The sequence below is a fragment of the Acomys minous genome (genome assembly GCF_964271855.1).
Source record: "Acomys minous genome assembly, chromosome: 8".
Taxonomy (NCBI): Eukaryota; Metazoa; Chordata; class Mammalia; order Rodentia; family Muridae; genus Acomys; species Acomys minous.
This window is the reverse complement of record NC_140489.1, coordinates 107,171,720-107,186,892: the sequence shown is the minus strand read 5'-3', so window position 1 is coordinate 107,186,892 and position 15,173 is coordinate 107,171,720. Positions and strand designations below refer to the sequence as shown.

Sequence of the window (15,173 nt, the reverse complement as noted above, 5' to 3'; positions counted from 1 at the left end):
CATTCACACCGGTCACGTGCTTCTTACATTGCACACAGACAATCTCTCTTTCCACTATTAAAGAGGCTCAATACAATCTCATCTTATACAAGATTACTCTCACAAGAAAATAGTTTCCTTATTTTCATGAGATTTTTAAAAGGAAGTCTCTCAAAGAAGATATAGAAAATAAAATATACAGAGACATAAGCAGCATCAGTCTGATGTTAACAGGCACAAAAGGGACCTCGGTGGAATGCCAGTGGGCCTTCCCTCGCCTTACCTGGAGAGCTGTTAGTTTATGTCTGAGGTTCACCAGGACAATGCGTGCCAGTAACAGCAGTATGGGCTTTGAAGTCAGGCTGTAGACTGATTCGCCATCCAGGGTGAGTAGACCCATAATAACAGCATCCAGTCCTTTGACCTGGAAAAGGTGTGTAAGGTTACAAGTATCAGTTGTATGTCATAATAACATATAAATATTTCAATTAATTCAGCTTAGAAATGAGAATGTTTATTAATTACACAACTGATAGGAGTGAGTCTACCTCAGATTATTCATTACAACTGGCTACTGTTTCTTATATGCTTCTATGGAAAAATATGTTTTTAGCCGGCATGGTGGCGTACACCTGCAATCCCAGTACTTGGGAGGCAGAGATGGATGGATCTCTGTGAGTTCAAGGCCAGTCTAGTCTACAAAGTGAGTCCAGGACAGCCAAGGCTATACAGAGAAACCCTGTCTCAAAAAACCAAAAAGGAAAACAGAAAAAGAAACATATGGCTTCGCCACATGAGGCCTGCAGCTTTGTATAGCTTGCTCTTGTGATTGTATGCACAGGTGACTCTTCTTAACCCTCAAAGTATAAATTACCTGGTGAGCTAAATAAAGTTGGCTACTGCAGGCCAGCCATGGTGGCACACACCTTTAATCGCAGCACTTGGGAGGCAGAGGCAGATGGATCTCTGTGAAGCCAGCCTGGTCTACAAAGAGAGTTCCAGGACAGTCAGGGCCATTACACAGAGAAACCCTGTCTTGAAAGCCTAAATTTAAAAAAAAAAAAAAAAAAAAGGCTACTGCATAATAATCCATCTCATTATCAGCTCCACTCTCCCAGGTCCCACTGCCTCAGAGCAATAAATAAGTGTGTGTATGTTAGGTGCGGGGCCTCTTCTACACTTGTCGAAAGAAATCATGATTAAACTTTTTTTTTCAAGACAGAATCTCTCTATGCAGCACTGGCAGTCCTGGACTCACTCTGTATACCCGACTGGTCTCTAAGTCACAGAGATTACCTGCCTCTACCTTCCAAGTGCTGGGATTAAAGGAGTGCCTTACCACGTCAACGGTTGATGGCAACTAAACAACATAATAAAACCCTGTGTCCAAAAAAGAAAAAGAAAAAAAAAAAAAAGGAAGGGACAGACGGAGGGGGGGGAATTGAGAAAATGCTATCAATGAATGAACATTATCACTTCATATTTCCTACAAAATCTACTTCAGTAAGAAGTAACCCTATGCCAGATGCATGGTGCACACATTTAATCCTAGCATTTAGGAAGCAGACGCAGGCAGAGCCCTGTGACCTTGAGGCTAGCCTAATCTACCTGGTGAGTTCCAGGACAGCCACTGCATAGTGAGAGCTTGTCTCAAAACAAGAAGTGACCCTACATGAACAGCCGTGTGTGTGTGTGTGTGTGTGTGTGTGTATTTAAGATTTATTGATTATTATGTATACAGTGCTCTGGCTGCATGTACGGCTCCAGGCCAGAAGAGGGTATCAGATCACATTACACATGGTTGCGAGCCACCATGTGGTTGCTGGGAATTGAACTCAGGACCTCTAGAGGATCCATCTTTCCAGCCCATGTATGTGTATTTGTACATATATACATGTGTGTATACATATATATGTGTGTGTGTATATATAATAAACTAACATTTGACTTAGGATTCACTCCACGGTAAAGGTTATTATGTAGCACATCCCCACTTCCTAATTTCCATCAATAAAAATTACCAACTAGATCTTTCACATCAAGCAGTGAGCAGACTAAAGATTGCAGTGAACAGAAGGCTCCCCAAAGAGGAAGGCTTGGGCTGTGAAGAGGGCTCAGTGCTGAGGACCTGAGACAGGAGAACGCCAGTAACTTCCTGGTCAGTCATTTTCACCAACTCAATGACCTCCAGTAAAAATGAGCTCTAGTCAAAGACTGACTCAAAAAAATAGGTGAAAAGCAGTAAAGAGATGGCTCAGTAGTTACAAGCACTTGCTGTTCCTGCAGAGGAGCTGAGCTTGGGTGCCTGCATCCTGATCATGTCCCACAGCCACCTATGACTGCAGTTCCCAGGAGTTCAGCAACTTCCCCCGACCTCCTCAGACAGCATGCATACAGTACACATGCACACATGCACCCTCATTCACACACACACACACCCCCCACACACACAACACATACACACACACAACACACACACAACACACACACACACACAACACACACACACACACAACACACACACACACACACACACACCACACAACACATACACACACACACACACACACACACACACACACACACACACACACACACACACACACACCAGGGTTCTTTTTTAAAAAATAACAAGGCCAGGTATAGTGGCACACACATTTAATTCCAGCACCTGGGAGGAAGAGACAGGATGATCTCTATGACCTCAAAGTCAGCCTGGTCAAAAAATGAGTTCCAGGCCAGCCATGACTAGTGAGAGCCAGTTTCAACTGAAAGAAGAAGAAGAAGAGGAGGAGGAGGAGGAAGAAAAAGGTGAAGGAGAAAGAGAAGAAGAAGAAGAGAAAAGAAAAGGAAGAGGAAGAAAAAGAGGAGGAAGAATAATAATAGAGTATAATTTCAAACATATCTTGAATAATAGAAGTCAAAAATAATCCAAACCAGGCAACACTAAACTAAGGAGTCACACACAGCTACTATGAAGAAAAGCACTGAAAGATCATCAGAAAACTGTTGCGAGTGCTTCAGGAAAGCAGGGGGTCAGAAGATGCACAGTGTCACCGGATGCAGCATGCCCAGGCTTCTTGAGGGAAAGGCCACATCAGGACTGGGAGTTTAATTCAGTGGTAGAATACATGCCTAACATGTTGACTCATGAGTTCAACTGCCAGTGTCATCAAAATAGAAAAGAGGGTACTCCTGTCCACAGGACTCAAATAGAGGAGGCTGCAACCCCACAAGAAAAGAGCTGAAGGGACCTTAGCAGCCCTGGGCCCCTATAACCACCGAGTCAAGATCAGGCTCCTGACCTAGGGAAAGCCATCAGAAGCTCTGCTCCACAACAGCGATCATGTCCACTGTCTCAAGGAGGTCCTGAGCGCAAAGGAGACATAGTCCTTGTGTGGGTATGCATGCAAATGCACATGCATGTGATGGACGTGTTATCGTGTGCGTATGTATATATGTGTGAGCTGTTGTGAGTGTGGGCATGAAAATGCTATGCCGTATGTTTGGAGGTCAGAAGATCAATGAACAAGTGTTCTTAGTAGTTTGGACAAACTACAAAGTCATCTCTTTCCAACCAACTGTTAACTCCAATTTTTTGTTGTTTTTGGTTTTTAGAGACAAGGGTTCTCTGTGTAGCCCTGGCTGTCCTAGAACTTACTCTGTAGACCAAGGTAGCCTGGAACTCAGAGATTCGCCTGCCGCTGCCTCTCGAGTGATGGAATTAAAGGACTGTGCTACCACCACCCAGCTGTTACCTCCAATTTGCTAACACCTGTTTGAAAAGAATTATATTTAGAAAAAAAAACATACATATATAACATTTCCAAGAATCATACCTCACTGAACTGCTCAAGCAGAAGAGACGGCAAGAAGTCCTGAGCGTGCAAGTCCACGAGAGGGCCAGTCCAGTTACTCTGAACAAAAAGCTGCAAGCTGCTCACACCAAGTAGGAACACCAGCTGCTGTCTGCACACAAGAATGCTAAACGCCTTAGTCAAGGTTTCTATTGCAGTGATTAAAAAACAGCAACATCAAAACTGAACTGGGGAAGAAATGGTTTGCTTCCGCTTACAACTCTCGGGCCACACGCTATCAGTGACATAACCCAAGACAGGAGCTCAAGACCAGAAGCTGAAGGTGGGAGCTAAAGCAGAGACCGTGGAGGAGCGCTGCTTACCTGCTTCTTCTCCAAGGCTTTCCTCCTCTGCCTTCTAGTACTATTCAGAACTATCCACCCACGGGTGGCACTGCCCATAGTGAGCTGGGCCCTCCCATGTCAATCATTAGTCAAGAAAATGCCCTGCAAACTTGCTTAGGCCAATCTTCCTGAGGTGTTTTCTCAATTAAGATTTCCTATTCCCAGAGAAGTATAGGTTTGTATCAAGCTGACAGAAACCAACCAGCACAGAAACTGAACAACTACTGACCACCATCACCACACCCCTGCATGCATGCTACTTAATTTGTTTTAACATAGAAAAAAAAAAATCAAGTACTATTTGAGACTCTCCTAATGTTGTACCATTATATTTGCAACATTCAATAAATCCACTAGCCACATGTGGCTTTTAAATTGAATTTAATCTAGGGCTGAGATGGTTCAGCAGTTAAGAGTACTGGCTGCCCTTCCAGAGGACCCAGGTTTTATCTCAAGTACCCACATGGCTGCTGACAACTGTCTGTAACTCCATTTCCAGGGAATCTACTGCCCTCTTCTGACCACTACATGCAATGCATACACGTGGTATAGACAAAATACCCATACATATAAAATAAAAATACATCTTCAAAAAATGTTAACATAAGCCAGACATGGTGGCGCATGTTTTTTATCCCAGCACTCAGGAAGCAGAGGCAGGCAGATCTCTGAGTTCTAGGCCAGCCTGGTCTACAAAGCGAGTCCAGGAGAGCCAAGGCTACACAGAGAAATTCTGTTCCAAAAAAATAAATAAATAAACCAAAATAAATAAATAAATAAATAAATAATAAAAAAAGTTAACATAAATGTAAATCTATTTTAACTTAAATGTAAAATGTGGTCTCTAGTCAAAGTTTTCACGTTTCAAATGCTAAATTAGCCAAAAATGGAAAGCAGTTACCACAGTCACCACAAGAGACACAGAATATTCTCTTGGAGAGTGCACCCTAAAATAGGACAAACCACGGGCCTCTTCAGCCTACAGTTCTGGACCCCTATGACCAGGGTGTTTGTGTGCACGCATGGGTGCAGGGGGAAGGAAGAGGAGGGACGGGAATGGACACCACCAGGCTAACTTTACTACAGAACAAACACATCAGCCAGCAAATAAGAATCAAGAACAAAGCCAGGCCTGGTGCTGAAGCCTTCAATCCTGCTACTCTAGAGGGCTGAGGCAAGAGGATCACAAGTTCAAAGCCATCCTGGACAACTTAGTACGACCCTACCTCAAAATAAAAAGCATAAGAAAGGGCTAGGGATCCAGCTCAGTGGTAGAATGTGTGCCCGGGAAGTGAGAAGCCTTTCGCATGCATGATTTCATCCCAGCCCTTGAGGGGCAGAGAAGCAAGAGGATCTCTGCGAGTTCGAGGCCAGCCTGGTCTACATAGTGAGTTCCAGGCCAAGGCTACATAGACTCTACTCTGTAGAGACTCTCAAAACAAAACAAAAAGCAAGAAACACACATGGGAGCAAGCTGGTGGCTAGCACTCACCAGACCTAAACTCTGGGAAGGTTAGCAGTGACCACCAAGCATGTGTCACTCTCATATGCAAAACCCACTTTGCTCCTCCCCGCCGTCCTTCTCCATTCTGGAAGATGTTCTGCAGCAGAGGCCTTTTCTAGATGACTTGGCACACCATGAGTCCAGGTCTCTCAACAACTGCTAACAGCAAAAATCAAAGTATTGGTATTTGGATACCATAAAAGTATCCAAATTTTACTTATTTATTTACATATCTGATGTAAGTAGGTGTTTTGCCTGGGTGTAAATATGTACACTACATGTGTGCCTGGTGGCCATAGGTGTCAGAAGGTGCTGGATCTCCTAGAACTGGAGTTGTGCAGTTAGGAGCCACAAAGTGAGTGACGGGAATCAAACTTGGGTCCTCTGAAACAGCAGTAAGTGCTCTTAATCACTGAACCATCTCTCCAGCCCCCTGCCCCCCGCCAATAAAAGTGTGTTTCTCTGCAAAGGTTTCAAATAAAATCCTACCTTTCCATTTCTTCCAAATCTGTAAAGCAATCCAGGAAATTTACTATCTGCTTCTCCAGGTAGCTGTCAATCTTTTCTTCAGCCACCGTTGTTGAATTTAAAATACTTTGTGTCACCGAATGTAAGAACATGGCCTCATAGCTCCCTTCTAACAGCATGTCTAAGAAAACTCCAATATCTGTAATACAAAACGTGAGTCCGGTAAGGCAGCAGAATTTTTTTTAGTGTAAATGATAATTCATTACATAAATATTTCAACATGCAAAAAGGTATAGACTTAAAATGCTTTTAATCACCAAGCACTGAGCAAATCCTTCTCATTCTACTAGTTTCACCTCTCCTAGACTACAGGATATCTACAATGACTATGAGCAGCAAAGCAGAGGACTCACCCAGAAATAATAACACTAACAACAACAACAACAATAATATACTTACAATGACTATGAGCAACAAAGCAGAGGACTCACCCAGAAATAATAATAATAACAACAACAACAGGGATGTTAGCCTTCTGGTAACTCACAAAGATCCCGATTAACACAAAAAAGTTTCCTTTTCTGAAATCCTACCTTCACTATTCTCCTCAGGAAGCCAATCCCACTCATGACTACCTCATATTCCCTAGGCACATGTCTGCCTCATCCGCGGTGTTTTCCTGCCGAACTCTCTTTTACTTCTCAGTCCTAAATTAAAAAATCAGCTCTAGTCTGTCTTTCGGGAACTTTTCCCAGACCACCAGATCTCAGGCCGCCAAGCAAACTTCCTCCCTCTTGACACCACGTCTCCAGAGCTGGCATCCCTTGTCCTCACAGCTCACCCAACTCCCTACAGGTGCAGCTCTCCCACCTGAGCCACAGACGCCCTCCTGCTTCCAGAACAGCAGCTCCCCCTCCGTGGGGAAGCCCCTCAGAAGCGCCAGCTCCGGCGTCCACATCGCCCCCGGCATCGCTGTACCCAAAACGGAGCCCCACGCGGGAGGAGAGTCCAAAGTCGCCGGCGTCTGATGGCCACAGGTACCGAAAAGACGCCCACGGGACTAGAGTCCCATATGAGTACACAGGTTCACGGGGGCAGCCATGACAGCAGCGCACGGCATCCTGGGAAAACAGACACGCAGATTAGCTTCCTTTTGGCGACCAACTGGAGACTCGGTTGTGAGCATGCGCAGAGGGTAGATCGCGGCACTAGGCGTTGGGGGTATGGAAATAGGTAGTTTGGTGGGTCTTGTTCTCCTTGGGTGAGGGCTGTTTCGAGGAGAGATACAAGCTTACTTGGAAGCAAATTCTGGGTGACAACACTCCACTTCGCGAGACAAAACCAAGTCCTTGTAGGTTAATGCACAGATCTTCAAACGGAGCCTATGCACCCCAGGCTGGAACTTCCTTCCTTTGGTATAGGCTATCCTTTGGATGCTTGAAAGTGCGAGAAATCCAAGCTGGAAATGTAATCACAGCACTGAAGAGGATGAGGCAGGAGGATGGCTGCTACTTTGAGGACAGCCTCTGAGCTTCACCCTGAGTTCCAAGCTGGCCTCTTCTAAGAGTGGGCAGGGCTGCTGGAGAGATGGCTCACCAGAGGGCAAAGTTCGGCTCCCAGCACCTACATGACGAGGCTCATAAGCACCTGTAGCTCCAATGATCGAGTGCCCTTCTCTGGCCTTCTAGGCAGCAGACATGCAAGTGGTACACATACATACCTCCAGGCAAACTTTAATACACATAAAATAAAATAGAAAGTGGTGGTGGCGCACGCCTTTAATCCCAGCATGAAGAAGGCAGAGGCAGGAAGATCCCTGAGTTCGAGGCCAGCCTGGTCTACAGAGCAAGTTCCAGGACAGCCAAGGCTACACAGACAGACTGTGTCTCAAAAAATGTTGTCGTCGTAGTAGTAGCAATTTCTTTAAAGGGGTAGGGGGGTAATTTTTATATAGTTTGGAAATGTTTGCAGGTCAGTCGATAGAACCCAGAACACTGTGGTGATCTATGTAGCCTCCACTGTACTGGCCTCCAACTCACAGAGACTGGCCTGCCTCTTCTTTCCAAGTGCTGGGATTAAAGGCGTGCACCATCACACCCAGCTTTTTTTTTTTTTTAAATAGGATGAATGTTTTGTTCGCTTCTGTGCCACACTGTGGAAAAACAACAGCGGCCAATGCAGTCCATGGTAAAATTAAGTCACTACTGTCCTTCACCTGACAACGGGCAACACTTCCCTGTGTCCCAGGCATTTCTAACTATAAGAAACATTAAGTCTTTGGACCAAGATCCAGGAGCAACTATAGGAGTAAATAAGTATTATATGAGACAACACTGTTATCCTGAAGTAAGGAATTCATCTAGTCACTAGTTTTTTGGTAGGATCTCACCGTGTAACTTTTGCTGACCTGGAACTTGCTATATAGACAATACTGGCCTCAAACTAACTCCCCCTGTTGGAGTGCTGAAATGGAAAGGTAGCTTCTCCCCAAACTCAGCTGAGTAACTTGTTTGTTTGTTTGTTTGTTTTGTGTTTTCAAGATAGGGTTTCTTAAGAAGGCATGGTGGTTCATGTGCTTAATCCCAGCACTCAGGGGCAAAGAGAGCAAAGAACTCTGTGAGTTCCAGGCCAGACTTGTCTACAAAGAGAGTTCCAGAACAGCCAGGACTATTAAACAGAAAAACCCTGTCACAAAAAAAAAAAAGGGGGGGTGGGGAATAAGTTTTCTCTGAGTATCCCTGGCTGTCCTGGAACTTGTTCTGTAGAACAGGCTGGACTCGAACTCCCAGATCCACCTGCATCTGCCTCCTGAGTGCTGGGATTACAAGTGCCCAGATCAGCTTTATAACTTTTGACCAAAGATAATCTCATGACTTCTGAACACCAGAACTTAGACCCTAGATGAGAGTTAAAAAAAAAAAAAAATATATATATATATATATATATATATATATATATATATATATATATATATATATATATCCATCCATGAATGAATAATAAGCTGCAATAGATCCACCCAGCAGAACAGTGGAATGTGGGGTTTTGGGGTTGGTTTGGGTTGGGCGTTTTTTGTTTTGTTTTTCTAACCGTTGAACACACACATAGCAGAAGACAGCTTCCAGGAGCAGGTCTCTCCTTCCACCGTGTGCTTCCCAGAGACTGAACTCAGCTTGTCAGGCTTGCCCACAGGCACCTTTACTTAACACTGAGCCTTATCTCTGGTCCTTCATAATACTTTATGAAAAAAATTATCTATGTATATGTGTGTCTGTGTGAGTGTCGGCCATGTGTGTGCTGGTGCCCGTGAAGACCAAAGGAGGGCACTGGGTCCCCTGAAGCTACAGTCATGAGGTTAGGAGCTGCCCACTGTAGGAACTGAGCTCACGTCCTCTGGAAGAGCAACAGCTGCTCTTGATGACTGGGCCATCTCTCCTACACCTTCATGATGGTTGCTGTGTCCTCTCATGTTCTCATGGTGCAGGAACCACCTCTTCTCTGAATCCAGCTTTCCCCAGAGGGGAATCACTATCATCTGTGATTAAGTTCTCTCGGGCCTTTGCTAATACAATTGTGGTAAAAATCATATTTTAAAAAATTGCCTTTCACATGCTAGACAAGTGCTCTGCCACTGAGCTTCATCCCCAATCCTAAAAATGATAATCTGCAAATAATAATAGGGACCAGAGTGTGGCTTAGTGGTAGAGACCATGTTCCACATAAACAAGATTCTGAGTCCAGTCTGCAGCACCACCCCAGGTGGGGGGAATGTGGTATGGCAGAAATGGGACTCCAACCCTAAGTAGAGTTTGACTCTGTGTCACATCATCAAGTGAAAACATTCCCACAGCTGCAGGGGGACTGATCACACCTCCCTTGTACCCCCTGAGGTCTCCCTAGGTGAAACTAAGACTCTTAATGCGAACCCCAAGCCAAAGCAAGTTGTCATATGGGATAATTGGGCCATTCCAAGACTAGGACAGCCCAACGGCCCAGATCCCCCAATGGAGATTACAAATACCGTAAGCATTTCCACTAAAGACCCTAAGGAAAATGTCCCAATGATACCAGCTAAAATAAGCAGAGTGCTCAGCAAAAAAGTATTTCTTCACTTTGGCTGACACAGTGAATAGGCTAGACTAGCCCTGGGGACATTCAAAAAGTTTAAGTTTCCTAGCACAAGGATTTATGGGTAAGAGACTAATGAGCAGCATATGGATAGTAAATACCCCTCATTCTCCTTTGGGCCAACAAGGAAGGGATCTGGGACACTGCTAACATTTCATGCTGTGTCTAAATTTATACCACATAGCAGATTGGCCGTGTAAAGTAGACACAGCAAGCCACCACATCTTGTTTTCTTGATTAAACCTAGGTGTTTGCAGTGTGTCTTCCTCCTGCTCTTTCAGGATTCTTCTAAATACATTGATTTGTTTCTCACTCATTTGATGTCTGCTGTCTAGAATCTGCAATCCTCCCACAAACAACTGTCCTGACAGAGGAATCGACAAGTGACTGGAGACGCAGTCAGATTGACTGAAAATCAGCTCTCATAGGCAAAAACTTCAAGGTAAAATCAACCACGTGCCTATAAAACCGTGTCTGTCTTACAGCTTCCAGTGCATATTTGGTGGTGGATGCTAGGAAGCTGGGGAGATAGCTCAGCAGTGAAAACACACACTGCTCTTGCAGATGACCTGGGTTCTGTTCCCAGCACCCACACCAGGTTGTTCATAACTGCCTCTAATGCCAGTTCCGGGGCATCTGACACCCTCTTTCAGCCTCTGTGGCCTCCTAATTCAGGTGCACACACATACACAAAATTAAAGATAAGCCATGCGTGGTAGCATACACCTGTAGTCCCAGCACTCTGGGAGGCAGAGGCAAGTGGATCACTGTGAGTTCGATGCCAGCCTGATCTAAAAATTGAGTCCATGGCAGCCAAAGCTACACAGGGAAACCCTATCTCAATCAAACAAACAAAACCAATAAATAAATAAATAAATAAATAAATAGATTTTGTCTTGTTGGTTGTGAGCTTTAGCCTTCAATGGCTGAGCCATCTGTCCAGAACAAAAATAAAATCTAAAAAGCAAGAAAAACAAATGTCCAGAGCAACTTGGGAAAGGCCCATTGCTCTGTAACATAGTGACAAGCAGCCATCAGAACAGGTTTGTCAACCATCCACTCTATGAGTAACTGCCAGAAGTGAACATGGTTTTTTGAAGCACGTTGCTTAAAATCCAGGACAGACTCCCTTGGCTACACGTAGCCCTGAAGGCCAGCCAGTCAACAACAATGTCACCCGAGCAAAGTCCTTTTACAGTTAATGTTAAATATTTATGCCTATAAATCGACCAACACTTGAACTCCAAACCTTATATATGATGAACAGTACATTGTGCAAGAGGGGATTGCAACAGAGCTATGTAATTTTCCTTTCTTTACAGTGAGAAATAAATCCAGTTCTTTTTTTTCAGATACTGAGTAGGGGTCTTGTCATCCTTAGGCAATATATCTCAGAGAACTAGGCTGGGCCAGGTGATGAAGCGCTCTGCAATGCATCAGTGTCCCTGCTTGTGCTGTAGGAGGAGAGGTTTGATAGACTCTGGAGGCCCCACAAACAGGCCTGGGAGCTCTGCAAGACTTTGACCAGAATGTTTCCAGGCTTTGTGCCTGTTCTCAGTCAAAGGGGGGATATTTCATGGCTAGCAAATGCAAAGAGAAGAGGGAATTGCTGTTTGAAAGTGTACCAAAGAAAAGGTAAGAGGAACACCCAAGTAATAAAATCCAGCTGTGGCTGATCTTACTCCAAGAATATAAGTCTTCGCAGTGTCAGTGCGTCCCATTTGAAGTGTCATTTAATGCCCTAATCCTGAGGCCTTATTCTAAAGGGAAAGAAAAGTATGATTTCCTGGTAAATAAGCAAATAAATGACAGAACTGGAAACCAAATGTGTCAGTAAGACAGCAAAGCCTCATTCTTCCTGCCCTGGGCATGAGTATTCCTCAAATCCCAGAGATCATTAGCATCAGAATTACCCCAAGTGGGGATGGGAGGGCTGGCCAATGGAGTAGTCACTCAGGAAGTTGAGGCAGGAGGATTGCTCCAAGGCCTGCAACAAAGTTGAAGGAGTCAGGAGAAGAACTCATGAGGTCACATGTTCCCTGAGGATCTGTAGGCAATGAAGAAGGTTGGGAAAGGAGAGACCTTTCCTTGCAGGTGCAGCCACAAGAAAGTTACCCAGGCTTTTATATTCAACCCCAGCTAAACTCATTGGGACATGTTAAAAAAAGAAAAACAAGAAAGAAGCTGGGTGGTGCCTGAGTTCGAGTCCAGCCTGGTCTATAGAGCGAGTTCCAGGACAGCCCGGGCTACACAAAGAACCCGTGCCTGGAAAAAATATCAATACAAACAAGAAAGAAAAGAGGAGGAGGAAGAGCAAGAGAAAAAGGAGTGGGAGGGGACCAGGAAGGGAGGGTGACAGGAATAAACATGGCCAAATACATTATATATAGCTATGAATTGTCATAAAGAAGCATATAGATTATATAATTTTTTAAAAAGAATAGGAATTGCCTAAGAAACCACAAAACTACATGAGTCTATGACCTCCCTGGATTTAAGAAATCTACATGTTGGCTGGGTGGTGGTGGCACACACCTTTCATACCAGCACTCGGGAGGCGGATTGCTGTGAGTTCGAGGCCAGCCTGGTCTACAAAAGTGAGTCCAGGACAGTCAAGGCTACACAGAGAAACTCTGTCTCGAAAAACCAAAAAAAGAAATCAATCAATCAATCAATCAATCAGTCAATCAATCTACATGTTATGAGGCTGGAGAGATGGTTCAGAGATTAGGAGCACTGGCTGTTCTTCCCAAGGTCCTGAGTTCAGCAACCATCTATAATGAGATCTGGTGCCATCTTCTGGCCTGCAGGCACACATGCAGGCAAAATACTGTGTAAATAATAAATAGATAAATCTTTAAATTGGCCGTGGTGGCACATGCCTGTAATCTCAGCACTCTGGGAAGCAGAGGCAGGTGGGGCTCTCTGTGAGTTTGAAGCCAGCCTGGCCTATGTACAAGGTGAGCCCAGGTAAGCCAAGGGTACACAGAGAAACCCTGTCTTGACAAAACAAAAAGAGGGGTGGGGTGCAGGGGCTGGAGAAATGGCTCAGAGGTTAAGAGCACTGGCTGCTCTTCCAAAGGTCCTATGTTCAATTCCCAGCAACCAGTTGGTGGCTCACAACCATCTATAGTGAGACCTGGTGCCCTCTTCTGGCATGCAGGAGTACATGCAGGCAAAACCACAGTATCCATAATAAACAAATCTTTTAAAAAATATATTTAAAAAGAAAAAAAATCTGTTCCTCAAATGTTCACCAACATTCTAGTGTTTGGAAGGGACAGACGTTGACCACACACCCAGCGGCAGAATCCATGCCTCCTGAACAAGTTCCACTTACCCCACATGGCCTGTTGAGCATGGGCAGATCCACCACAGACTTTTGTCTGTGACTCCTTAATCCATCAACATCATTATAAGCTCATTAATGTGGCTCATGCCCCTGGGTGCCATGAAGATCAAACAAACAGAAGTGCTGTCCACCCAGAAGTGCCCACAGGATTTCAGAGTTGCTCAACAAAAACTCTACTTAAATTTTTTTATTTCCTGACACTTGGCTATGTAAGGTTCCAGGTGGCCTGAACTCAGCAGTTAACATTATTCGCTAAGCAATGTAAGATTCCAGATGGCAGGGGCTGGAGAGATGGCTCAGAGGTTAAGAGCACTGGCTGCTCTTCCAAAGGTCCTGAGTTCAATTTCCAGCAACCACATGGTGGCTCACAACAATCTATAATGTGATCTGATGCCCTCTTCTGGTCTGCAGATGTACATGCAGGCAAAACACTGTATACAAAATAATTAAATCTTAAAAAAAAAAAAAAAAAAGATTCCAGATGGCTTGGACTTAGCCATCATAACAATAGCGTTGTTAGCTGAGCAAAGCAAGTTGAGAATTGCAGGCCAGTAACAAGGACAAGCAAAGTAACAGCGAACTGAGAGGAACAAGTTAAAAATTCTCCGCTAGCCTCCATCTCAACCCTGCCCTCGGAATTTACTGCCCCCATCTCACCCTACTTAGAATTTACTACCTCAGACCCCCATTCACCTAAAAGGTCACCTATTGTTAGCCTATCACTTGTTAATTAACCATTGTCGCTACATTCTGCTTCTGTATATGGTAATTTTAAGCCCTGACACTTGCAGAACGGAGTCTTCCATCTCCTCGGAGCTTGGTCGACCCTGGCACATTGGCTTAATAAAATGCCTTTGCTTTTGCATTGCAAGTCTGGACTCTGACTCTCAATTGGGCTTCCAGAAATAGACTCTGACGATCTGAGAAAGCAATCATTTTCTCAAAGTCCGTTGAAACATGCTGTAAAAAAACAATTCAGGTTGTTATACTGAGATCACCTGGATCAAGAGACCCCCCCAAAAAGACCACCAGGACTCAATACCAATAAAACATACACAGGGTCCTGTATCATGGGCCCTAGCCTTGGATCACAATCCTTCCTGACACAGCAGGATAAGAGACTGACCCTGAGCTTCAAGGACGGTGGGGGGTGGGCTGTGGGTCAAAGGAATGTCGATGCTTAGGCAGGTTGGGGGGGTGTGGTGGCTGGATCTTCAGGGAAGTTGTGGGTCATTGGAATGTCGATCTGTTATGTATAAAAATTAAAGATTAATGATAGAATACAAGGTACCAGGCAGATATTATGTTATACAGAGTTTATTAGATAAACATGGGGGAGAAGGATGGGGGGGATGGGGTATCCCAGAAAGAGAGAGAAGAGAGAGAGGGAGGTAGAGAAGTAGAGTGCCACATACATGGAGGGTGTCTTTTATATGGCCCAGGGCAGGGCCACGCCCCCATGGCAAGTAAACAGTGACATCACAGGTATCCTAACATTACTACCTTTTCCTATATTTAAAAAATGAGGAACGTTGGGTTGT

At 44.5% G+C, this 15,173-nt stretch overlaps 1 protein-coding gene across 1 annotated transcript in view; it reads right to left on the bottom strand.

Annotated features, from left to right (window-relative positions):
- Positions 1-7,273, bottom strand: part of LOC311604096 (tetratricopeptide repeat protein 27) — a 130,247-nt gene extending 122,974 nt beyond the window's left edge. The window contains exons 1-4 of the mRNA XM_084793636.1: positions 7,023-7,273; positions 6,174-6,351; positions 3,819-3,948; positions 263-403 (exon numbers count right to left, since the gene is read on the bottom strand). Of these exons, the coding sequence (XP_084649762.1) occupies positions 263-403; positions 3,819-3,948; positions 6,174-6,351; positions 7,023-7,122 (549 nt within the window). The 5' untranslated portion in view covers positions 7,123-7,273. The remainder of the gene's footprint in view (positions 1-262; positions 404-3,818; positions 3,949-6,173; positions 6,352-7,022) is intronic.
- Between the last annotated feature and the right edge of the window lie 7,900 nt (positions 7,274-15,173).